Raw genomic sequence first — 27232 nt, forward strand, 5'->3', positions numbered from 1 at the left:
TCCCTTCAATCCTTTATCATAATTTGGTTTGAAAAACAAGTTCAAAACTTTGTCTAGCCAAATATGCAATAAAAACAGCAAAACTCTGTAAAAATTAAACATACGTTAAACTTGGGTAGTTCCAAGTTACAAAAGCAACTATTACATTTCCTAGGAAAAACTATAAACTCATTATCCCCACCATCTTGGTCTCAGTTTTCATAGATTTAGGCCAAAAGACCTGAGACGACCCTCTGTGTCTCTAAGGTATGAAAGCCATGTGTCTCTTTAAAGACGACAAAGATGTCTGCCATCACTGTTTCTCAGAATTCTCAAGGAAGAAAATTCTCAACCCCAGCAATCTATTTCAATATGTTAAAACTTCAGATAGCATAATATTCACTTCCATCTGTTCACATTAATTTTTGAGTCAATGTTTTCTGTGTAGCCTTTATCTCACTAAATAACAACATCAAGCCCAGACACAAACACAGTTAGTAAACCACTCTTTGAACCCTCCATCACATCCCTAAGAACAACGTCTTGGAAACAGAAAATAAAATGTTTCACTGGCTGGAAAGAGTAAAAACTCCTTATGGAATTTTATTGAGTGTTGTTTATACAGAATACTTAACCAGTTCTTTCTCTCCTTATTCTCCATCTCAACCTTGGATAGGTGAGTGCTTCACTTATGTGGACATGCCTACCAAGATACTGCTCATTATTAATAACAACGGGGACACCTAGGGAACTAGCACAACTGTTGCCTTTTCTGACACATCCATGCTGTTGACAGACAAGCTTATTCGTTTGGTTCTTTAGGTTAAAGAAACAAAGGAATTCACTCAGGTGATCCACTAAGTGGCTAGTACTAATGGTGGAGGGGAACAGATCATTTTAGGGAGGAACGTACGAGAATGAGGGCAGAAATATTACCCATCTAGGGTCAGGCTCCGGAGAAGGCAATGGCACCCCACTCCAGTACTCTTGCCTGGAAAATCCCACGGACGGAGGAGCCTGGTAGGCTGCAGCCCATGGGGTCGCTAAGAGTCGGACACAACTGAGCGACTTCACTTTCACTTTTCACTTTCACGCATTGGAGAAGGAAATGGCAACCCACTCCAGTGTTCTTGCCTGGAGAATCCCAGGGACGGGGGAGCCTGGTGGGCTGCCGTCAATGGGGTCGCACAGAGTCAGACACGACTGAAGTGACTTAGCAGCAGGCTTAGCAGGGTCAGGCTCCAGAGAATTCCTGGCTATCCGGGGACAGAAGGAAACCTAGGCGACATGAAGGCCTTGTGGATAAAAGATTGTAATTCGAGATTTGGCAAGTAGGTCTAGCAAGAGGCCAGCCACGTGCCTTCAGCAGCAGGAGACCCCAATCCGTGTTTTCATCTGCTATTCGCTGTCTCAGCTTCTATTCCCCCCACCACCTCTCTGTTCTCTCATCTTGCTATCTTCTGATTCACAGGCCCCTTTGAAAACCAGACGAAAGAAATCCATGAACTCGATATTCTCAAGATAAATGTGCATGCGTACAAAGGTCTGCCTATAATTCAAACTTTACAGACCTGTGCTTACAAAGCCCTAATCTAACTCTGAGCCTTTGTTACTGTTCTCTACGTTATTATTCTCTATGCCTACTCCCACTAACTACTGATCCTTCCTACTGTCTTAATTCAAACTTCCTTAAAAGAGCAGATCTGAATGGTTTGGTCATCCACTATTCAGTAGGCAAAGCTTTAATATTACAAAATACATATCTTACATAATATTAATACTACTCTACCCTAGATTGACCACCTTTGGGTTAGGCACTCATGCTTAACCCACTGGAGTGGAAATGGCAACCCACTCCAGTATTCTTGCCTGGAACATCCCCATGGAAAGGAGCCTGGTGGGCTACAGACCATGGGGTCACAAAGAGTCAGACACGACTGAATGACTAAGCATCCATGCTTAGTTCAATTAACAGAGTTACATGGAGCTAAGCATGGTAACCTAAACTCAAAGACTGCATTTCCTTGGGCAGACACTGTAGGAATAGGAATTTCCATCAGAAGAGAGGTATGGACATGGCAGACGTCTAAGTGAGTGGATTTCTCTGCATAGGACAAACATAAGAGAAAAATGGGGGCAAAGGTATGTCTACAGGCAGACTGTGAAGAAACAGGAAGAAAAGGGAACCCCCGAAGACCAAGCAAAGAAAGGTGGATCCAAGAGAACCGTGTGAGAGACCATGGATTTCCTAGCAAAACAGTTCTCACACAACATAAACCATCCTCAAACAATTGCATGGTTGAGGCTGAGCACGAGATGGAAGACAGTGGGGTGACTGCTGGGAAGGTCCTCCAGCAGGGGACCCTGGGCTTCCTCTGCCTCTCACCGTTGTCACTGTCGCCCCACTGCTGTCTGTCTAAGATAATTACACTCCTCGAGGCTGCTTCCCTTTAGCTACTGCCACTTATTTAGGCAAAAAGGCTTCTGAAAGAAAAGGGTCAAGCGTAAAAATCTTACAGTTGCCTTATTTTCTTCAGAAGGAAGATATGAGACCCAGGAGAAGATGTATAAATCTAAGAAGGAAAAAAGACCTGAGCTGTGCTAGGGAGTCCTGGAGCCATGGGGGAAGGAAGGGTGAGAACTGGCTTTATTCTCCCATCAACACCAAGGTAGAATACTAGGCAAGAAAAACAACAAACACTTCTGTGAGTGTGCGTCTCTGTAACAGCTTAGCTCCAACCACACCAGGGTGCAGTCCAGGAGAAAGGAATGTGCCAACAGCCCTGTGCCACTAAAGCTGCAAAGGACTATAACTGCCCATCCGAAAATGTATAAGCCAACACTCCGCTCTTTGTACTAAAAAAGATGAACTGAATTTAGCTGCCAGGGACAGCAATTCACTTGGCTATTATGAAGATGCCAAGTTCCTCTCTTTTTCTACAAAGCAAGAAAAACAAAACAATTTATAAATACTTAAGACAGACCTTACCATGCACATCAGAACTAAAACAACAAAGTGACGCATTTTGGAAATTTTAACCTTACTTGTTTCTGTTGCTCCTTGTAAGAGACCTCAAGATTTGCTAGATAAATCGCATTGTACAGAAACATTAAATTACCTTTAAGCTGACATAAAGGCCACACATAAGCCCCCAAAGAAAATTTAAGACAGTCCTGGGGTCATCAATAAGCTAATGGCTGCACAGGGTCATGAATTAGACACGAGAAACTTCTCTCTGGTGTGTCATACAGGATAGTTTATTTCAAGACTGCTATGGTGAACCCAAAATTAATCTTTCTGGCAGTTCCTTTTTGACAGCAGTAGTCAAATTACCTGCGGTAACTCAGTAACTGTAAAGCCCTACAGACTTCAATGGCGAGTAGGTAACCCCCGAAAACAGAGTTTCTCAAGCCTTAGCACTACTAATATTTTGAGCAGAGAATTCTTTTTTGCTGGGGACTGTGTATTGTAGAATGTTTAGAGGCATCCCTAGCCTTACAATACACAGTCCACATCAAAAAAGAATTCTCTGGCTCAAAATACCAGTAGCATATATACCCCTCCCCCACTGGCTCAACTGCAACAATCAAAGTTTTCAGAAATGAGATGAGGTGGGGACAGGGGCACAAATCACCCCTGATAAGAGAACCACTATTTTAGGATAAGCAGAAATAAGAACTCAGTCAAACTAGGTCATGAAACAAATTAATGTTAATTAAAATAGTATTTAGGTTATACACTTATATAACTATCAAAATCTATAATTCTACTTCCTAGAAAAAATTCTTTATACTGTATTCTGTTATTTGAAGGATTTTACAAATTATTAACTTTATTCAAGTAGATAAATTTCTAAATCAATTTAAAAACAAACTTTTAATTCAAATATAAACCACATAGTATACAGCACTATCACTGCAGCATCACAGATGTTTTAAATTATTTGCAATGCTTTGTCAATTTAAAGAAAAAAGCAAATTCAAGAGTACCTTCACTGATCACCTGACAATTCAAACAAAGCAACCTTCTCATTATTCTAAAAGTAAACATTTTAATAAACTTACATTTCACTAACCTTGCCAAAGTTATAAAAAGTTCTATCCTGTAGAAATCCCAAATGGGGCCACTTTATTTGGCGTAGATATGTACTTTCCCTCTAACCCGTAATCAAATTATTCAATATTCTTTTATCTCCATCCAGCCATTTAAAGATATACTGAACATTTGCTATAAATCAGAGGTTGCTGCTACAATAAGTAATAAATGAGCTCAAACTCCATCTTTCAAGAAGCTTAGAGTCAAAAGAGACAAGAAAACAAGCAGTTATAGCACAGAAAGTTAGATGGCACCATTCACTCAATGGACATGAGTTTGAGCAAACTCCGGATAGAGCGAGGGACAAGGAAGCCTGGAGCACTGCAGGCCGTGGGGTCGCAGAGTTGGACACAACCGAGTGACTGAACAGCAACAACAGCATGACACAGCGCAGTGCATGTCAGGCATCAACATGTAAGCTGCAATGAAAACACAAACTTGCATGCAGGAGAGTCGGGCAGCATTTCAGAGTGGTAACAAACCTAAGAGGAGGAGGATATAACTGTTTTAATACATGGGGGAGGAAAAGGTTTTTTTAAAGCATGATACTGAAGCCAGAAGCCATAGAGGAAAAGGATTAGTAAATCAGGCTATATAAAAATTTAAAACTTTTGTATGATCACACACACACACACACACATATATATATACATATACATACCATAAACAATAATAAAGGCAAATGATAAAATGGGATGTGACTACCAAATGTTTGATATTACAACTATTAATAAAAAGCTTTTCATTGTGTTTTAATCATTCAAACTGAATTTCCATACAATGTATCATCCTGTTTAAATTAAAGAGATTCTCCACAGCTTTTATTTTTAAGTGTTATTTGGAAGAAACATACAAGTGGAAGTGATTTACCTGCACATCATTCGTTCTTAAGTCAGGTATTCCCTGTAGGACTGACCAATATAATTCTAAGTAAGGAATTTGGTTATTTAATGGAATCAATGCTAAGTCTGAAAAGGTAATGCTGGGATACTTTGCTGTAAACACAAATATAATGATGGAAATAACTGACATGTTTATTAAATTAGTATGTGCTGGACAGTACCCTTAAGAAACTAAAAGTAATTATACAGTTGGAAAAAAAATTCAGTCTTGACCTCTGACCTAACCATACACAAAAATCAATTTCAGATAGATCACTGAATTGTGAAAGGTAAAGAAGAAAATACAAAAAAAAAAAAACAAAAAACATTTCCATGACCACAGGGTGGGCAGATTTCCATTGAACAAGACAAAAAAGCAATAAAGATAAACCAGTCTACATGAAAATTAGAAATTTCTGCTCATCAGAAAAAGAAAAGGTAAGCATTGAGTGGAAGAAGATATTTGTAAAATATTTATGCAACAAAGGATTATCCCCAGAATATATAAAGAATGTCTACAAGTACAAGAGATCGACATCTTGGGAGATAAATGGGCAAAAGGCACAAACAGATGCTTTACACGTGGCCAACAGAAAAATGACAAGATGCTCAGCATCGCCAGTCAACAGCAATGCAAATTAAACCCACAACGCACCATCCTTGCTACACAGCTATCAGAAGGTCTGCTGCTGGTGAGAGTATAAATTAGTATAATCGGTTAAAAACATGCTAGGCAATAGGAACTAAACCTGAATATTCCCTCAGTCTTCAATCTGGTAATTCCACACTTAGGTCTATACGTGTGAGAAATGCAGACATATGTTAATGAAGGGACATGTAAGAAATGTTCAAAGTTGCACTTATATATTAGCCAAAACCTAGAAACAGTCCAACCACAAGAGAATGAGCATAAAGGCATGAAAAGCAACCACACACTGCACACACAAGAATGTGGGTAAATCTCACAAACTGCTGAGTGAAACAAGCCAATCACAAACTAAAATACACCAAGTGATTCCACTCCTGTCAGGCGTTAAAAACAGGCATGACTAGTCCTTTGTGATTGCCTTTGGGGGTGAGGTAACAATCAAGGGGGACATGAAAGAGGTCTGTGGGGGAATGGAATGTTCTGTCGATCTTGGTGCTGGCTGCACACGTGTGGTCACCATGTGAACATCTGTCAAGTTGTACACTTAAGAACGGTACACTTTTCCGTATAAACATCACACTTAGATGACAAGCTGACTTAGAAAAGAAACAACTACAGACAGGAAATTCATGGAAAGTATAAACTGTACTCTGAGATGGGACTCAGATTTTCCCAAAGCTCAGTGTCTCTGTGAGAACGGCCTGCAGAGAAAGCCAGCCCTCACTGTAGTTCCTCCACTTCTTGGTTTTAACCGTGCAGGTGGGTGCCTGCCTTCCACATGTCATGTGTGTCAGCAAACTCACTGAGCACCTTCTCTTTGCCAATGGATTTGGTAGGCCCTGGGGACACTGACAGGTTAAGATACAGTTTGCTCAAGGAACTGACAAGCAGGGACCACATGTGATCACCTTCCTCTTGCCCTGGCATCTAGCGTGATGTTTTATACAGAGCAGGCCTTCCATGAAGGCTGGCTGAGAGCACACCCGCAACGGCAGAGCACAAGGGGAGCCACAGATGAAGCACTGAGCAAAGAGCACCGAGGTGGTTCTCCACAAGTGGGATGGGCGGGGCCCAGCTGGGAGACAGAGAAGGCTTCCCTGAAGAGTAGGTGCCCATGCTGGGTCTGGAAAGGGAGGAGGGATGAGTGAGATCCCTTTAGATGCAAGAAACTCAGGGTCAAGTGGGAAGGAAGGGCAGTTCACCTAAAACAGCACGGGGAGTCAGAGAACATGGCTCTGTCAAAGAAGATGGCAAACAAGTAGGTTAGGGCAGAACTTGAGCTTGAGAATTTTTTAAAAGCTCCAAAGATGATTCAGCTTTTTCAAAGGTTAGGAATCAGGTCCTGTACCAAGCTTTCCATTTCACTGTGGAAACGGCCATGAGGAGAAGGATGGGGAAGATCAGGTATTGATCAACAGTGTTCTTATTCCCCAGTTAATGTCTGTCACTGCTTCCACTGTGTAGTGGTTGAGTCACTAAGTTGTGTCTGACTCCTGCGACCCCAAGGACTGTAGCCCGCCAGGCTCCTCTGTCCATAGGATTTTCCAGGCAAGAATACTGGAGAGGGTTGCCAATTCCTTCTCCAGAGGATCTTTCCAACCCAAGGATTGAACCCAGGCCTCCTGCACTGCAGGGAGATTCTTCACCAACTGTGCTACCAGGGAAGCACCAGTTAAAGTTTACTTTTACTTAATATGCAAGCATTTTAGGTTTCTCCAAAATAAAAAGTTATATATACCTCATTGTAAGTCTGATAAACAATGCCATTTATACGAATTTCAATTCTTACAACTCTCCTTCAAGTTGCTGAAATGTGAATTAAAGCAAACTCTGGGCAGGAATCACACTGAGCGTTAATTTTCTCATCTGCAATAAGCAGCTTAGAACACATGACCATGCTTTTGAGTCTAATGTGGCAAAATTCCACGTGTGACAACTTCAAAAACAAGAATACATGATAAGCTTGTCATTCTTTTACCTCCTACTGCCTGGAGGAGCCATCAGAAATCCCTTAGTACAGTTACTCTGTGGTCATTTTTTCTGACCACGTCTAGTTCACTGGACACTTATTTTAACATCAAGAAAAACAGATGCTGAATCAAAAATTTGAGTGGTTTGTTCTGTGCTGTGGGTACTGATGAGATCATCTGTATTTCTTTCAAACCTGCAGTAGCAAAGTCACTACCACAACCACTCAAATACATTGGCCTGGGTTACAAAATTGCAGTAAAAGAACATTTGCTAATTTGTCTGGTCAGGAAACTTTGAAAAGCTTGGGAGCTTGGGGATCTCAGCAGTACAGGATTCTGCAGATGCAGCTCTGTAAATGCCAATTTTTTTAATTTTAGGTGCTTTTATAACAATAATAACCTTCTTTTAGGCAAACCCGTACAGAATTCCAGAGGTGCTGTTTGACCGCAGTCAAGCCAAGGCACTGAGTTTAGGAATGATTAATCACTGATGAATGAGCCTTTTGTCTCTTTTCTGACACTTCTGAACCCCTTCTGATGTTTCAACTATCTGATGTCTGGCCATGTCATGATACCAAAGCGGACTGCCTGAATCACTGTTTACGTTGGCCTGCACGCAAATCTGGATAAAGAGCTCAGTCAAACCACCTCCTTCAGATCACAGAATGGCCTTACGTTTGCAGTCTGAGGAACAACATAGGGAAAAAATTTTGAATAGATATTTGTACATCCACGTTCACAGAAGCATTAGTCACAACATCCAAAGGGTGGAAGCACACCGAGTGTGCATCAATGGATGCATATACAAAATGCGGCATATACATACAATGGAATATTATCCAGCCTTAGAAAGGAATGAAATCCCGACACCTGCTACAACATGGATGAACCTTAAGCACATGCTAAGTGAAATAAGCCAGTCACCAAGACAGACAATGTAAGTGATTCCACTTACATGAAGGACCTAGAGGAGTCAAATTCAGAAACACAATGGTGGTTACAGGGTCTGGGGGAGAGAGGAGTGTGGAGCTATCAGTAATAAATAATACAGCTAGAGGAATGGGGAGCTATTGCTTAATGGGATCAGTCTCAGTTCTGCAAGGTAAAAGGAGTTCTAGAGATGGATGGTGGTGATGACTGTACAAACAGCACGAATATACTTAATACTTCTGAACTGTGCACTTAAAAATACTTAAAATAAATTTTGTTATGTACATTTCATCAATTAAAAGTCATATTAAAACAAAAAAAGACACAGCAAACTATATCATCTCTTCTGATTCTAAACACCACTGATGGCTTATGACGTCGGAAGGCCAGCAACCAGCCTGGGACTGTGAGAGGAACTGACGAAGAAGACCAGCATTCTCTGCGGACAGAGGCCAGACAACCGTCCCATCCACCCCCACTCTGCAGGGCAGTTCCTCCCAGGCGAGACTCTCCTAAGCTGGAGATATAACTTCCATTCATTTCAGCCAGGTCCTGAGTCTCCAGATCAGGACTGACTTATGCTAAAACAGTACCAACTCCCATTAAAACAGTCTCAATTATGGTCACAGTTAAAGTGAGCAATGGCAACACAACAAATCAAGACAATTTTCTTTTCTAACTATTTTCCAGCCCTTATTAAACTCCTCTGTGACTATCCTGTGCCTTCTTCTAAGACTATGGCCATAGACAAAATCTATATGACCAGGTACTGTTTACATAAATCAACCTTTATTTAAAATATACACACAGAGAGAACAATAAAACCAAAATAATTTAGTAACAATGCATTTCAGAGACTCTTACGCACAAGAATAGAACTGCTATCACCTAGCAAACCATGAGTGCTCTGAGAGGAGGCTCTACAGCCACACATGTCATCTACGTAACTACAAAAATGACCACGTGGTGATTTTCATCTTGCAATGCTCAACAGTAGCAAGACAAGCAAACTCAAAATGTGTCATCATGTTAGCAAATGCCTTGTAAGCCCAAGTCTGGGTATTAAATGAAATGCTGTATGAAGATGAGTTCTCGTAAGCCAAGTGGGGGGCATATCTGAAGGTATGACCACACATGAATTTAGTAACTTTGCCAAAACTCTCTCACACTGAGCTGTCAGCAACTTCACAGATCAGTTCAGCTCAACTCAGGACACGAGTCTGCACAGCTCAACATAGAATGACTTTCATCTACGTGGAAATCTACAACTCTATCTCCTCATTTCCACCCTACATCACATGTTTCAGCCATCTGCTGCTGAACAAGAAAACCACCCCAAACTTAAGAGGCTTAAAACAACAGTTAATTATACCTCATGATTCTGTGAGTTGGCTACAGCTCAGCTAGGTGGTTCTTCTGCCCCTGTCTGTTCAGCCCAATCAGGCAGCAGCATTCAGCTAGTTGCCTGGCTGGAGCTGAAACATTCAAGATGGCTTGAGGCTTCCCAAGTGGCCTCTCACACCAGTAGGGTATTTGGACCTTATACATGATGACTGGCTTCAAAGACCAAGGAAGCAAAAGCTGTCTGTCTTCCCCTTCTTAAGGCTTGGGCCTTAAATCTCAGACAGTTACTTCTGTGCTATCCTATTCGTCAGCGCAGGTCACAAGGCTGGATCAATCCATGGTGAGGAAAACAGAATGTACCTCTGACGGATGGAGTGACACACACAAACAGGGTGCAGGGTAAGAGGAACCAGGACAGAAAGCTCTGGAAACCGTCCATCAAACGATGGTCGTTCCTACACATAAAGATAGGCTCTCCATTTCAACATGTCTTCAGGACAGCACATTATTCAATAAAAGAGAACAGGTAAAACCAGCTCTTGGTGTATTTCAAGCCTGTTAAATACTTTAATTTGCCCTACATTATAAATGCATTATATGGTGAAGATTATAACTTAATATGTCTAAATCTATACCAGAAAACCCAAATGAAACATTGTCCTAGTTTCAGGTACAGTTGCTTGGTGCCACTTTATGTCCTGGATTACAAGTATGTGCCCCCTCGAACGTCACCTCTGTCAAATCAGAGCCCACATCTATACTGTATTAACAACTGTATTCCCAGCATCTAGTGTATACCAGGTACCTAAGAGACTACTCTTTCTTAGTTATTAAAAATACTCCTATTTTAAAATATATTCCTTCTTTCTTTAGTATCAGGCAAAAATCACTTCTGTATATTTTCCACCATATATTTTACAATGTGGCTAAAAACATGTCACTACTAATCCCTGAACACTTAGTTATGCTCTAAGAAAGAAGATAATTTTAGCTATTATAGTAATATGCTAAATTTACCCTCAATTCAATCTTATAAGTGAGAAAAATTTTAATAGTCATTTAGTCATTTAACAGTCCATTTAACTAGTCATTTTCTGTGAGTTATCTTTTATTGGTCTTTAGTTTTACACATTCAACTTGAAATGAGAAATATTCATGCTTAGACTGATACCCATCTTACAATTTCAAACAGTACATTTTCTGGTTGAAAATTCCCATCTGTGTTATTCTCTCGAAATGGAGGGTTCTGATCTGCTCAAAATATAATAAAATATTCTTAACTGAAATGAAAATATTTTTACTCTTCAGTTACTTAAAATTACTTATTTTCAATCATGATGTAATGAAAACAATTTTCTTAAAACAATAAAAAAATTTAAAATACCATGTTTTTAATGTTGAAGACCAAAAAGTGTTCAAACCACCATGCCAAGAAAATACTGGCTTTACAAAATTAACTTAATATTCAATATTTTATCATTATATTATCTCACAAACATTTACAAAGTCACTAAATATAGTACAAATTTTCAGAACTGTCTTTCCCAAGATACAATGTGAATATGATATAATATATTGGGAAAATTTAGTTTTGCTTTGAATGGTTACAGTGAGTGTTCCCATTACCTGCCTTTTCCACTCAGAGATGCACTCTAGTTTTACAGGTTTTAATACTGTTCTCAAATTTCCAACAGATATTAATATTGGGGCTGTGGAAAAGCAAAGGTGAGATTCCTAAAAAGTTATTCTTAAAATACTCTCAATATCTTCATATTTTTTACTCACTAGGATGAGTAATTAAAAATGGTTTAATAATTAAGAAATATCAAGTTTAGTAATACAAGCATACTCCATTCTATTGCACTTTGCTTTACTGCTTTTTGCAGATATTGTGCTTTTTAAATAATTGAAGTTTGAGGAAACCCTGAGTCAAAATGCAAGTCCATCAGCACTATTTTTCCAATAGCATTTGCTCACTTCGTGTCTCTGTGTCACATTTTGCTATTTCAAACCTTCTACTAGTGAAAAGATCACGACTTGCTGAAGACTCAGATGATGGCTAGCATTTTCAGCAATAAATATTTTTTAATTAAGGTATATACATTATATTTTTAGATATACTGCTATTGCACACTTAACAGTATGGTGTGACTTTTACGTGTACTGGGAAATCAGAAAATTCATGTTACTTGATTTATTGCAATACTCACTTTATTGTGGTGGTCTGGAACTAAACCTGCAGTATCACTGAGGTATGCCTGTATTTACAAAGAACTTTAGCCTGGAAGAGAATATTAAAACACTGGGAACTGCTAGCAAACATTACTAGGTACTATTTCTAATAACCTAACATTTGCATCTCTTACCATGTTAAAAGCATTATACAGAACCACAAACTAAAATTACCAATTTATTAATTTATTTTGCTTCTGAGTTATTCCTTGAAACACTGTTAACATACTTTATATATAAACCAATTAACATTTATTATATTGTTATGTACTGTTTTGTACATTGTTAACAGCAGATAGGGCCCCAAAACACTCGTAACAGCTACAGCTACAAAAGACACTGACTGGCTGGCTGGTGACTGCCCTCCCCCTCCTTTTTTATATGAATATATATGGCACTGTCACCTATTAATTCTTACTTAAATGCTCCTTCTCCATGAAATGTGCTTCCCCGTCATACCTACTCTCTTTGCTGGGGGCGGGGGCAGGTCTCTCTTCCCTTTCAGTTAAACCCTTCCCTATTCCATACCTTATGCAGTAAACCCTACAGGCTCCTAGGCCACTTACCAGAGCACTGTACTGACCTGATTTTACATAAAATACCTGCAATCTTCATCTATATTACAAGTTGTAAGAGGAAGGTTCACATTCAAATCTTTTCGTATCTTCAGAGCTTAAAGCAGTGCTCCAAGTAGAGCAGAGATATTTGGTTACTGTTATTATGGTGGGCAAGATGGCTGTTCCTTTACACTGTTCTATACTTTCCAGAGCTTTTACAGTGGGCTATTAATACTTAAAAAACATCAAAGCGTTTCATTAAAGAGAGTCATAAAACTTAACATCAAAAAACAAACAGCTCAATTAAAAAATGGGCAGAGGACCTGAACAGACATTTTTCTAAAGAAGACATACAAATGGTCAACAGGCACATGAAAAGATGCTCAACATCACTGATGAGTGGAGACATGTGAATCAAACTCACAATGACATATCACTTCACACCTTTCAGAATGGCTGTTATCAAAAAGACAACAAATTAAGTGTTGAGCAGGATGTAAAGAAAAGGGAACCCTCATACACTACAGGTGGAAATGCAAACTGTTACAGTCACTATGGAAAACAGTATGGAACTTCCTCAAAAAATTAAAAATATAGCCATCATGCAAATCTGGCAATTTCACTTCTGAGTATTTTTCCAAATAAAAGTACTAATTCAAATAGATACATGCACCCCTACGTTGACTGCAATATTACTGGCCAATAGCCAAGATACAGAAGCAACCTCAGTGCCCATCAAGAGAAGAATGGATAAAGACAGGTGTACACACACACACACACACACCTTGAGGATGTACCTTAAGAAGGTAGATTTCTTAATGGATATTACTGTGCTATCCCAAGTAAGCAGGGTCTTACTGAAGTCCTAGAATAGCTGGGATAGTTATATCTTCAGTGAACTTCTACAGATTAACCTATATTAAACAAACACTAAGTGCCTATTTGTCAGGCATGGCTATATGCAATGAAGAAGCTAGATTCTATGAAAAGTTTAAGACACAGTTAAAAATAATTCATGATTTACATTAAAATATATAATCATGTTAAACTAACATGATGAAAAATTACAAAGCACTAATTTTCATAACTTGAATCTACAGAAGACACGTATGAAAATTCACTTTACCTTATATTTCATCTTGGGACACGAATGAATGTAGAAACCCATGTAGTAATAGCTGAGTTGAGGTGTTTTCTCATGAAGTTGCCTAGTAAAAGCAATTTCTCTGACAAAAGAAAAAGATGAAAGTACAGTTAAATCTAGTTCCAATTTCAAAGTACTATTTAATTTGGTAATATATTTGATCAAATCTGACATTAAGCTATCAAAAAAACCCAAGCGTTCCAAGAAAAACAATTTTAAAAACACTTTAAGACGATTTTTACTAAAGAGACACCAAAAAAAACTGTATTATTTTGAGCAAATGCACCAAAGTTCTGGTTTGCACTTTACTGGACACAGCAGTGTATAAAAACTCAAATGGCATAAAAGCACAAAGATCTATTTAATACAATTTCATGTCATTATTCATTATCACTTGGAGTTCTCAAAGACTGGGTGTATCAGGTTAAAAACAGTACAATAAATTTTAGAAAACTCAAAACCCAACAAATTTCAGTAAGAATGTCATTATGACTCTTTACTTGCAAACACTTTCAACTACATATAACATGTTACTCTCTCCTGTGTCCAGATGCTACTCTTTTATTTTCTCTAAAACTAAAGAGCGGGAAAACATGTTGTCTCACTGCTTTTCCTCTACTTGTTGGCACAGGCAAGGATTAATTGAACAAATAAGTTGTCAGCAGTGCCTACACTTGATGTGGTTTTAATTTGTATCTGGATAAATCTGGGCACAGAATCCCATCCTATCTGCCCAACTGAATGACTGCTTGCATTGGAGAAGTTTAAGCAAAATTTCAGTACATTTCTGAAGTATGAGAACAGCTGTTTGTTTTGTTTTTATGTTTGTTTCCCAAAGGTTTTAATTTCTTTTTCTTTGCTTTTAGTAGCAATGGATGCTTGAAATCCAAGGAGAGGTTTATTTTTTAAGGGAATAGTCTGTGCATTTTGCAAGCTCTAATTTAAATCACTGAAGGGCTGATACTCTAGAAGTTCATCTTTACAACAAAAGTATTTCTAAATCCAAACAGATTTAACATTATGAGGCTAAATCAGAAGAGATCCTATTATTCCTAAAAGAATTCTCTCTCAAAGTTCAAACCAGGGAAGAATGCACTGATACTGAAATGCAGGACCACCCAGCTCGGAAAAGGACTGCCCAGCCCTCCTTCACTCAGCCCTGTTCATCTCAGCGAACTGCATCACCACTCCACCCCTAAGCTGTTCGGGCCCTAAGCCTATGAGCCATCCTTAAAGATTCACCTCCTGCATCCACCCATCAGCAAGTCCAGCTGGCTCTATCTCCAAATACCCTGAATTGGACCACTTCTCACCACCCCCACCTCAGATACTTTGGTCCAAGCCACCATTATGGCTCCCTTGGACAATTCTAACAGCCTCCAAACAGATTTCCAGTTTCCACTATTGCCCTCCATAATCCCAGAGAGCAATCTAAGCAGTCTTTTATTAATTATTGTTCAGGTGAGGTAACTTCACACTAGGCTGGTGTCATACTCACATAAAATTGTGGAGAGGTCTGACAAAACGTGGTCCACTGGAGAAGGGAATGGCAAACCACTTCAGTATTGTTGCCTTGACAACCCCATGAATAGTACGAAAAAGCAAAAAATAGGACAATGAAAGATGAACTCCCCAGGTCGGTAGGTGCCCAATAAGCTACTAGGTATCAGTGGAGAAATAGCTCCAGAAAGAATGGAGAGGGAGCCAAAGCAAAAACAACACCCAGTCGTGGACGTGACTTGTGATGGAAGTAAAGTCCAATGCTGTAAAGAGCAATACTGCACTGGAACCTGGAATGTTAGGTCCGTGAATCAAGGCAAATTGGAAGTGGTCAAACAAGTAAATGTTGACATTTTAGGAATCAAAGAGCTAAAATGGACTGGAATGGGTGAATTTAACTCAATGACCATTGTATCTACTACTGTGGGGAAGAATCCCTTAGAAGAAACGGAGTAGCCACCATAGTCAACAAAAGAGTCTGAAATGCAGTACTTGGATGCAATCTCAAAAACGGCAGAATGATCTCTGTTCATTTCCAAGACAAACCATTCAATATCACAGTAATCCAAGCCTATGCCCCTACAAGTAAGGCTGAAGAAACTGAAGTAGAACAGTTCTACAAAGACCTACAAGACTTTTTAGAACTCACACCCAAAAAAGATGTCCTTTTCATTATAGGGGACTGGAATGCAAAAGTAGGGAATCAAGAAATACCTGGAGTAACAGGGAAATTTGGCCTTGGAGTACAGAATGAAGCAGGGCAAAGGCTAATAGAGTTTTGCCAAGAAAATGCACTGGTCATAGCCCACACCCTCTTCCAACAACACAAGAGAAGATTCTACACATGGACATCACCAGATGGTCAACACCGAAATCAGACTGATTATATTCTTTACAGCCAAAGATGGAGAAGCTCTATACAATCAGCAAAAACAAGACTGGGAGCTGACTGTGGCTCAGATCATGAACTTCTTATTGCCAAATTTGGACTTAAATTGAAGAAAGTATGGAAGACCATTAGACCATTCAGGTATGACCTAAATCAAACCCCTTTTGATTATACAGTGGAAGTGAGAAATAGATTCAAGGGATTAGATCTGATACACAGATGGACAGAGGTTCGTGACATTGTACAGGAGGCAGTGATCAAGACCAACCCCAAGAAAAAGAAACACAAAAAGGCAAAATGGTTGTCTGACGCAGCCTTACAAATAGCTGTGAAAAGAAAAGAAGCGAAAGGCAAAGGACAAAAGGAAAGACATACTCGTTTGAATGTAGAGTTCCAAAGAATAGCAAGGAGAGATAAGAAAGCCTTCCTCAATGATCAGTGCAAAGAAATAGAGGAAAACAATAGAATGGGAAAGACTAGAGATCTCTTCAAGAAAATTAAAGATACCAAGGGAACTTTTCATGCAAAGATGGGCTCAATAAAGGGCAGAAATGGTATGGACCTACCAGAAGCAGAAGATATTAAGAAGAGGTGGCAAGAATACACGGAAGAACTATGCAAAAAACATCTTCACGACCAAGACAGTCACAATGGTGTGATCACTCACCTAGAGCCAGACATTCTGGAATGTGAAGTCAAGTGGGCCTTAGAAAGCATCACTACGAACAAAGCTAGTGGAGGTGATGGAATTCCAGTTGAGCTATTTCAAATCCTGAAAGACAATGCTGTGAAAGTGCTGCACTCAATATGTCAGCAAAATTGGAAAACTCAGCAGTGGCCACAGGACTGGAAAAGGTGAGTGTTCATTCCAGTCCCAAAGAAAAGAAATGCCAAATAATGCTCAAACTACCACACAATTGCACTCATCTCAAACGCTAGTAAAGTAATGCTTAAAATTCTCCAAGCCAGGCTTCAACAAAACATGAACCGTGAACTTCCAGATGTTCATGCTAGATTTAGAAAAGGCAGAGGAACCAGAGATCAAATTGCCAACATCTGTCAGATCACCAAAAAACAAGAGAGTTCCAGAAAAAACACCTACTTCTGCTTTATTGACTATGCCAAAGCCTTTGACTGTGTGGATCACAATAAACTGTGGAAAATTCTGAAAGAGATGGGAATACAGACCACCTGACCTGCCTCCTGAGAAATCTGTATGCAGATCAAGAAGCAACAGTTAGAACTGGACATGAAACAACAGACTGGTTCCAAACTGGGAAAGGAGTGCATCAAGGCTGTATATTGTCACCTGGCTTATTTAAGTTATATGCAGAGTACATCATGAGAAATGCTGGACTGTATGAAGCACAAGCTAAAATCAAGACTGGCGGGAGAAATATCAGTAACCTCAGATACGCAGATGACAACACCCTTGTGGCAGAAAGCGAAGAACTAAAGAGTTTCTTGATGAAAGTAAAAGAGGAAACTGAAAAAGCTGACTTAAAACTCAACATTCAGAAAACTTAAGATCATGGCATCTGGTCCCACCATTTCATGGCAAACAGATGGGGAAGCAGTGACAGACTTTATTTTTGGGGGCTCCAAAATCACTGCAGATGGTTAACTGCAACCATGAAATTAAAAGACGCTTACTCCTTGGAAGAAAAGCTATGACCAACCTAGACAGCTTATTAAAAAGAAGAGACATTACTTTACCAACAAAGGTCCATCTAGTCAAAGCTATGTTTTTCCCAGTGGTCATGTATGAATGTGAGAGTTGGACTGTAAAGAAAACTTAGCACCAAAGAACTGATGCTTTTGAACGGTGGTGTTGGAGAAGACTCTTGAGAGTCCCTTGGACTGCGAGGAGATCCAACCAGTCCATCCTAAAGGAGATCAGTCCTAATATTCAGTGGAAGGACTGATGCTGAAGCTGAAACTCCAATACTTTGGCCACCTGATGCTAAGAACTGACTCATTCGAAAAGACCCTGATGCTGGGAAAGATTGAGGGTGGGAGGAGAAGGGGACAACAACATAGGATGAGATGGTTGGATGGCATCACCAACTCAATGGACATGAGTCTGAGTAAACTCCAGAAGTTGGTGATGGACAGAGAGGCCTGGCGTGCTGCAGTCCATAAGGTCACAAAGAGTCGGACACAACTGTGCAGCTGAACTGAACTGAACCTCCTTACTGTCGCCTGTAAGCCCTTCTCCATCTGCCCTCATCAACACCACTGCCTGGCTGCCCTCCTTACACAGCACTGTCTAGATCCTATCCTGGATCCCAGCCCTTAAGGCCTGCCTTCTCTTCATTCCAACGCCTCAGGACACTTGGACTTGGTACCTTTGACCTGGACTTCTATCCTCAGATTTTCACATAGCTGGCTCCTTTTTGTTCTTTCTTGGCTAGAGCGGTCTTTCCTGACCACCCTATATAAAAAGGGCCTAGTGCCCACTACCACAACTTTATTTTTGTTATAATACAAAGGCAAAGTAAAAGTGAAGTTGCTCAGTCGTGTCCGACTCTGTGCGGCCCCACGGACTGTAGCCTACCAGGCTCCTCTGTCCATGGAATTCTCCAGGCAAGAGTACTGGAATGGGTTGCCATTCCCTCCTCCATGGGATCTTCCCAATCCAGGGATCAAAGCCTGGTCTCCAGCATTGCAGGCATACACTTTACCATCTGAGCTACCAGGGAAGCCAAACATGAACTCCTTTGAGGAGGACAGACAAAGGAGTCTAAAATTTTGCTAACCGTTTTTAAATTTATTGTCTGCTTTAACAAAGCTGGAAGTGTCTGATTCACATCTACGTACTTCCAGGACACAGACTGTGCTCAAACATCTGTTAAGCAAATTAATTACACTTCTAAAATTCATCTTGCCAAAAAAGAAAAATAAATTCCATCCTCACGAACCCCAATTCAAACAGTTTTAAAATCTGCAGGCCAGTTTACATACAAATCTATACTTGATTACAAATCAAAATATAGAAACTCTATAGTGACTATACGATTGCTTAAGAAACTGAAGAAATGGAGGAAAAATTAAACAGGTTTCACTGAAATACATTGAAATCAAAAATGGAATTGGTAACTTGTAACCTACTCTCCCCAACTTTGCTTCATAATGTCAATCTGCTGGCTGCCTCTCCTCTTCTATAAACTCAGCAACTGAGATTCTCCAGAGCACTGAAAGGCCGCAGTGCAGTGGCAGTCTCCTCACCCTCCACTGGCCCCAATTTTCATGCTCCACAGCCTCCTCTGCTACTTCCTCAAAGCTCTACAGCTCCAGAATTTTCAACAGCTTAATCAGCAGCAAATAGACTGCCGGAAACAGTTTTTTTCTGGGAACTGATTATTTGCTATCTCAAATGCAACAGGATTTCTATATCTCTTTGTTCATTGAGAAATAAAATATTTCATACAGAGGCTGGGATTTATTCTGTAAGAATAAATATTCTTAATATTGATCTGAGAAGTCTAGACAAATCCACAGCTACACATTGTAAAGTCAGAGATACAAAAAAATAAAAGAAGAAGAAAATGGCAATAATTTCGAAGTACTGAATAATTCTGGTATAAAGAAAAAGTAACTTTTCTGAAATATGCACTTTCAAAGTTACAAAATATGAATGCTTTTAAACAATCAGTTCTAATTTCACAGAATCACAAAGATACCATAGAGTCCTGAATAGTTTTTAATTAGTTTTATACCAAATGCAATTAAATAAATAAGGCAAATAAAAGATTATAATAGGGATCAGTTGTAAACACTGTATTTTTAAAATTTCCTATATAATGTGGTATTGAGAGACAGGTCAGGTCATGTTGAAAATATCAGTATGTAGGCCACCGAAAACATAAAAAAATCAGCTATGGACCATATTTCTTTTTAAATCAATTAGTGATTAAAAAAATATCAACCCTGATACTTTTATAATTCAGAGAAAAGCACATATACAATAAATAAAATAATCTCAAAGTATGTATTACCTTGATGTGAAAATCATGACCATCAGAGAAAACAATGGGAAAAACAAAGAGAAAAAAGTGATTCAATGACAAACAAGGAGAAAAAAGAGACAAGCACCAGACAAACTCTCAATCCTCCTCCTTCCTCTACCGCATATACACACAGACAGGCAAGAATAAAAATAAAAGTAAATTATTTTCATGAGACAAGACCCCACTCTTTTTATCATCAGGATAATGCACCTAAAAACATGTGTGCTATGTGGCATACATCTGCAGCAATGGACATAAAAATGAAACCATCTTTGGATGAGGTCACAGAGTCAATGGACAGTCAGGGACTCCCTGGTCCTGTTCTATATACTTTATATAATTGTACATTTCTTCCAACAGACTCAGAGGGCTTTAGTTCATTTATGTCAGATTCATGTAACATTTAATTAATTATAATATGTATATATACACATCTGGTCCTATCACTTCATGGGAAATAGATGGGGAAACAGTATCAGACTTTATTTTGGGGGGCTCCAAAATCACTGCAGATGGTGACTGCAGCCTTGAAATTAAAAGACGCTTACTCCTTGGAAGGAAAGTTATGACCAACCTAGACAGCATATTAAAAAACAGAGACATTACTTTGCCAACAAAGGTCCATCTAGTCAAGGCTATGATTTTTCCAGTGGTCATGTACGGATGTGAGAGTTGGACTGTGAAGAAAGCTGAGCACCGAAGAATTGATGCTTTTGAACTGTGGTGTTGGAGAAGACTCTTGAGAGTCCATTGGACTACAAGGAAATTCAACCAGTCCATCCTAAAGGAGATCAGTCTTGGGTGTTCACTGGAAGGACTGATGCTGAAGCTGAAACTCCAATACTTTGGCCACCTCATGCGAAGAGCTGACTCATTGGAAAAGACTCTGATGCTGGGAGGGATTGGGGACAGGAGGAGAAGGGGACAATAGAGGATGAGGTGTCTGGATGGCATCACCGACTCAATGGGCATGAGTTTGGGTAAACTCCGGGAGTTGGTGATGGACAGAGAGACCTGGTGTGCTGCAATTCATGGCGTTGGAAAGAGTTGGACACAACTGAGCGAATGAACTGAACTGATATATACACACAAAACAGGGATGACAAAAAATATATATGAATAATGTAACATTTAAAAACCACTGAGCGGCTGTGACAGGGGAGCTTAAATAAATGCATAAACTAAACAGCAAAAGCATTGCAATGACTTCTCAAACACTAGATAAGATGGATACCTTAAAAAGGGAATTACCATCAGACAAAAGCCAATGTAGGAGCTGTGGGTTTGATCCCTGGGTTAGAAAGATCCCCTGGTGGAGGAAAAGGAGAATCCCATGGACAGAGGAACCTAATGGGCTAAAGTCCATGGGGTCGCAAAGAGTCAGACACTACTGAAGCAACACACACACACACACACACACACACACACACACACATTGTGGCCTCAGTTCTGAAAGTGTTATATCTAAATAAGAATATACAAGAGACTACAAGAGCAACAAATTATGTACTATCTAACAGAATTTCTACTGTTATATAATAAAATATAATCAAATGAAGAAATATTTGAAGTTCTATATGACCCATTACAAATGTCAAAAGCAATCTTACCGGAGCGCAGAGTAGACACCCAAAGACAGAAATGAATAATCGGGATCGTAGTACAAATATACAGACGATACACAGAATGGAAGAATGTCAATCACCCCCACAGCAATGATCTTCCCATCAAGCCAGTACTGCTGGTGAAAGGAGCCATAACCACAATCTGGTCCATTAGGGGAATTCTCTGTCTGTGAAAAAGTAGACATAGAAACAGCTTATCACTTTTATCTTTATATTAGAAAATATTAATAATTAACTTCTTCTATTTGTATTTTACTCAGCTGAGTAACTCCTAAAATTTCTTTTTTGCCACTATCTTCTGACTCTCAGAAGAGTCATATCCTGCAAAACTTTTTAGTTGTAGAAAACTGATGTAACAAAACAACAGAAAACAATCAAGTTAACGTTTTTTTCAACTTATTTTTTTCTGTTCCATGCAAAAGCTGGGAAAGAAATGATGAATGAGAGAAAGATGGATAACATAAAAGTGAGGGCTAAGTGCGAACAGGAGAACTATCCTCAGCTGCCAGCCAGGCCTGGTCTATGACCACTCTTGTGTTCATAAGGCACATGAGCTCATAATTTTTTCTAGGTACAAGTTCCTACGCAAACACAAAGAGCTATGACATTTCTCCCTATTAGCCAAAGGATAGTGAAAGTTATCCCCTTACCATCATTTTAATGTACCTATAATCCCACAGAAGAAAATGCCACAAATTTTTCTAGAGATTGCAAAATATAACTATTTTCTATAAATAATTTATGATATTTCTCATTTTAAAATTCAATATGAATTTAAATGCAACTGTTATTAAATGAAAACCATACAGTGAAAATTATGGAGCACCGTAAGAAAATGCTTTGTCAGAAACTGAATGATGTTAGAGATGAACAATTTAACTGAACAAATATATTAATAAGAAAACTTGTGTAACATATTCACACACTCAAAGTCACAGAGAACGTATATGGAAAAAGGCTAGAAGGGAATAAAGGAGAATGAAAAAAGCAGGTTTGTTAACAATAAAACCAGAAAAAGACATTATAAGACAGGAAAACTACGTAACAGTATCTCATAAACACAGAAGGAAAAATCTTCACAAAATATTAGCAAATCAAACCCAACAATGTATATAAAGAATTACACACTATGACAGAATAGGATTAACCCCAGATATGCAAGGTTGGTTCAAATATTAGAGAATTTAAAAAAGAAGAGCAATTAATGTAATCCAACCATCAAAATAGGCTAAAAGAAAAGTATGATTATATTGATTGATAAAGAAAACACATCTGACAAAATCCCACACCCATTCATGACTAAAAGTTCTCAGCAAACTATGAATAGAGAAACTTCATCAACTTTGTAAAGAACATATACAAAAAAATCTACAGCTAACATCATACTCAACTGTAAGAAACTGGACCATCTCCCCCTAAAACGGGGAACAAGACAATGATATCCGCCTTCATTACTTCTATTCAACATCATACTGGAAATCTTAGTCAGTGTAATAATATGAGAAAAGGAAATAAAAGATATTCATACGCACTGAAAAGGAAAAAAAAAAAGCTGTTTCACAAATGGCATGACATACTGTGTAGAGAATTTCAAAGAATCAACAACAAAAACTGAAACTAATAAGCAATTACAAGCAGATTATAGGACACAAGGTCGATATGCAAGGCAACTGCTCCCCTATATACAAGCAGTGACTGGAATTTGAAATTAAAAACACAACACCATTTATAAAACGACCAAAAAAACTTACACACCTAAGTATAAATCTGACAATATATTCAGAATCCATATGCAAAACACTACAAAACTATGACAAAAGGAATCAAAAAAGACATAAACAAATGGAAAATATTATATGTTCATTTTGACTGAGATGTCCATCCTTCCCAAGTCAAGTCTCCAGACTGAATGCAATCTCAATCAAAACCCCAGCAACTTATTTTGTGAATACTGGCAAATTAATTCTAATGCTTATCTGGAAAGAAAAAAGAGTCAGAATACCAACACAATACTGAAGAACAACAAAGTCAGAAGACTGAAACCACCTGACATTAAGACTTACTATAAAGCCACAATAATCAAGCTTGTGTGATACTGGTGAGAACAAATGAAACAACAGAACAGAACACAAAATCCACATAAATATAGTCAACTGCCCCTTGGCAAAGAAGCAAAGATAATTCAAGAGAGAAAGATCAGTCTGTACAACAAAAGGTACTGCACCAACTGGACATCCAGATGCAAAAAAAAAAAGCAGTATCTAGTCACATACCTCACACCTTTCAAAAAAAATAACTCACAATGGATCACAGACTATGTAAAATGTGAAACTTCTAGATGATAATGTAGGTGAAAATCTAGGAGACCCGGGGTATGGCGATGAGTTTTTAGATAAAACACCAAAAAGCACAATCCACGAAGGAAATAAATGTCAAGCTGGAAATCACTAAAATTAAAAACCTCGAGTCTGTGAAATACACTGTTATGAGAATAAAAAGGCAAGCCACTGACTGGAGAAAATCTTGCAAAATATTTCCGGGTCTCCCGCATTCCAGGCAGATGCTTTAACCTCTGAGCCACCAGGAAGCCCCCAAAAGAACTAGTATTCAAAAAAAAAAAAAAAAGCACTCTTAAAATTCACCAATGAGAAAACAACTCAATTAAAAACCAGGCAAAATATCTAGTGAGACACTTCACCAATGATGTACAGATGCCAAACATGAATACAAAAAGATATTCAAAAAATAAAAAGACGCTCAATATCATTTGTTGTTAGGAAACTGAAACTTTTTTAAAAAAACAGAGTATTACATAGCTATTAGAATAGCTGAAATCCAATAACCTGAATATCAAATGCTGGTGAGAATGCAGAGTAACAGGAATTCTCATTCACTAAAGATGGGAATGCAAAATGGTACAGACACTTTGATACAGACACTGGACATCCAGATGCAAAAAAAAAAGCAATATCTAGTCACAGGCCTTACATCTTTCAAAAAAAGTTAACTCACAATGGATCACAGACTATGCAAAATGCAAAACTTCTAGATGATAACATGTTTGGTGGCCAAACGCACAAAATGGAGAAATGTTAAGTATTTATTGCTAAGTGAATGAAATCAGTGTGAAAATGCAACCGATTATACGATTTCAATTACATTCTATAAAGGCAAAACTGTTGAGAAAGTAAAAGATCAGTGGTTGCCAAGAAATTGGGGGTGTGGGGAAGGATGAACAGATGTAGTACAGGGGGCTTACAGGATGAAACTGTTCTATATAATAAGTGTAGTAGTGCAAACATGACATTATGCACTTGTCAAAACTCACAGAATTTTACAACACGAAGCGTGAGCTTTAATACAAGCAAATTAAATGGCTGATTCACTTTGCTATACAGCAGAAACTGTCCTGAGTCCATACTGATATAAATGATTGAATACACTAATACATGAGAAGGAAGACACCAATCTCCCATGCAGAATTGCAAAGAGCTTATGTAGATACTCTGCCTAAAGTGAGGGAAGCATAATTCACTACTATGTCAGTGGGGGCTGCACACAGTGACTTCTTTCCCAAAAGCACAGTTTGGGAAAGGGGTGGGAGAGTAACTGTGCAAATAAGAGAACATCCACCATGGTGCTAGCAACATCAGTGATTTCTAAAACTTCCAATGCTGTACTTAAAATGGTGCTTGGACAGTAAACACATCTTTAACCTCTGAAGAGCTTCTACCAACTATAATAATAAATGTCAAACCCTGGTTTTAGCATTCACTGTCATATATGGCATCGCTCTTTTAAAAAATCATTACTATTTCTCTAGAAACAGATAAAGCTTGAAGAGCAGAAGAGATAAGCATACAGAAGTATTATACAAAAGGAAAACAGAAAGGATATTAACCTATTTTATCTGCAACATCTGAATTAATGCCAATCCTCTAAATTGTTAATAGACTTGAGGCCTAATCACCTGTCTTAGAAAATAGATTGTTCCAACTATGTAATAAAAAATAAACTCCTACATATCATAGCATTTTATGAAAACCATCTTTTAAATATAAGCCCCGAGGCTCACAGGAATGAACTCTCTGTCTTTAGAAATACTCGGGCAGGAGAGCAACCAGTGCAGCGACACAGAGACAGAAACAAACTGTCAGCTCACGATGGGGAAGGTGGGGAGCCTGTCAAACGTGCGAAAGCCTTCAAGGGAAAGCTAACTGGATGACTCTGAAATGAGTCTAAATCCTTCCATGAGTTCAGTTTAGTGTGTTATTCCAGGGCTCATTAAATCAAATGACTGTGTTCATTCATTCATTTAAAAACTTATTTATTAAGGACATAGTAAGTAGGGACTCAATAAGCACATTCTCAATAAATAAATAATCGATATATTCTGATAGCCCTAAACATGAATAAGCCCCGCTATATGTTGTACTAGCCTGAAAATTTTTTTTCAAACTGCAATTACCTTCTCAGTTTCCAAAGTTCATCACTTCTCTCATCTCCTGGATCTCCCACTGGTTCATTCTCCTATGAGTCCAGTCGTGACCAATTTGTCCTACCACCGGCATTATTCCCACCTCTCAGTTCCACGTTGAGAGTTAGGTTTCTTCCCTATCTGCAAAGCACTGCATATAGATAGGGGTTGTTTTATAATTATTTAGCAAAAAACTACCTACTCTGACTCCCATCACATCACCTGAGGAAACCAGAAATCCAGGAGTCAACTAACAAATAAACTGGTCATAAAACCACAGAGTTATTAAATGACACACAAACTGGCCTCTGAGCCCCTAAGTCAATGCTAAACAAGAAAACCAGCTACTTTTAAATGCTTTTAAATAAGCTCACTTCTCAAATATCCTTCATCTATCCAAGCTGGCATCCGGTCCCATCACTTCATGAGAAATCGATGGGGAAACAGTGGAAACAGTGTCAGACTTTATTTTTGGGGGCTCCAAAATCACTGCAGATGGTGATTGCAGCCATGAAATTAAAAGACGCTTACTCCTTGGAAGAAAAGTTATGACCAACCTAGAAACTATATTCAAAAGCAGAGACATTACTTTGCCAACTAAGGTCTGTCTAGTCAAGGCTATGGTTTTTCCTATGGTCATGTATGGATGTGAGAGTTGGACTGTGAAGAAGGCTGAGCGCCGAAGAATTGATGCTTTGGAAACGTGGTGTTGGAGAAGACTCTTGAGAGTCCCTTGGACTGCAAGGAGATCCAACCAGTCCATTCTGAAGATCAACCCTGGGAATTCTTTGGAAGGAATGATGCTAAAGCTGAAGCTCCAATATTTTGGCCACCTCACGCGAAGAGTCGACTCATTGGAAAAGACTCTGATGCTGGGAGGGATTGGGGGCAGGAGGAGAAGTGGACGACCGAGGATGAGATGGCTGGATGGCATCACGGACTTGATGGA

General features: G+C 38.9%; 1 protein-coding gene across 3 annotated transcripts in view; it reads right to left on the reverse strand.

The window, feature by feature from the left end:
- The window catches only part of ATE1 (arginyltransferase 1), a 158575-nt gene that overhangs the window by 66283 nt on the left and 65060 nt on the right, over positions 1-27232 (reverse strand). For all 3 annotated transcript variants that reach the window (XM_052661043.1, XM_052661044.1, XM_052661045.1), the window contains exons 9-10: positions 21792-21973; positions 13765-13864 (exon numbers count right to left, since the gene is read on the reverse strand). In XM_052661043.1, the coding sequence (XP_052517003.1) occupies positions 13765-13864; positions 21792-21973 (282 nt within the window). The remainder of the gene's footprint in view (positions 1-13764; positions 13865-21791; positions 21974-27232) is intronic.

This window comes from Budorcas taxicolor, chromosome 23 (assembly GCF_023091745.1).
Source record: "Budorcas taxicolor isolate Tak-1 chromosome 23, Takin1.1, whole genome shotgun sequence".
NCBI classification, from domain to species: Eukaryota; Metazoa; Chordata; class Mammalia; order Artiodactyla; family Bovidae; genus Budorcas; species Budorcas taxicolor.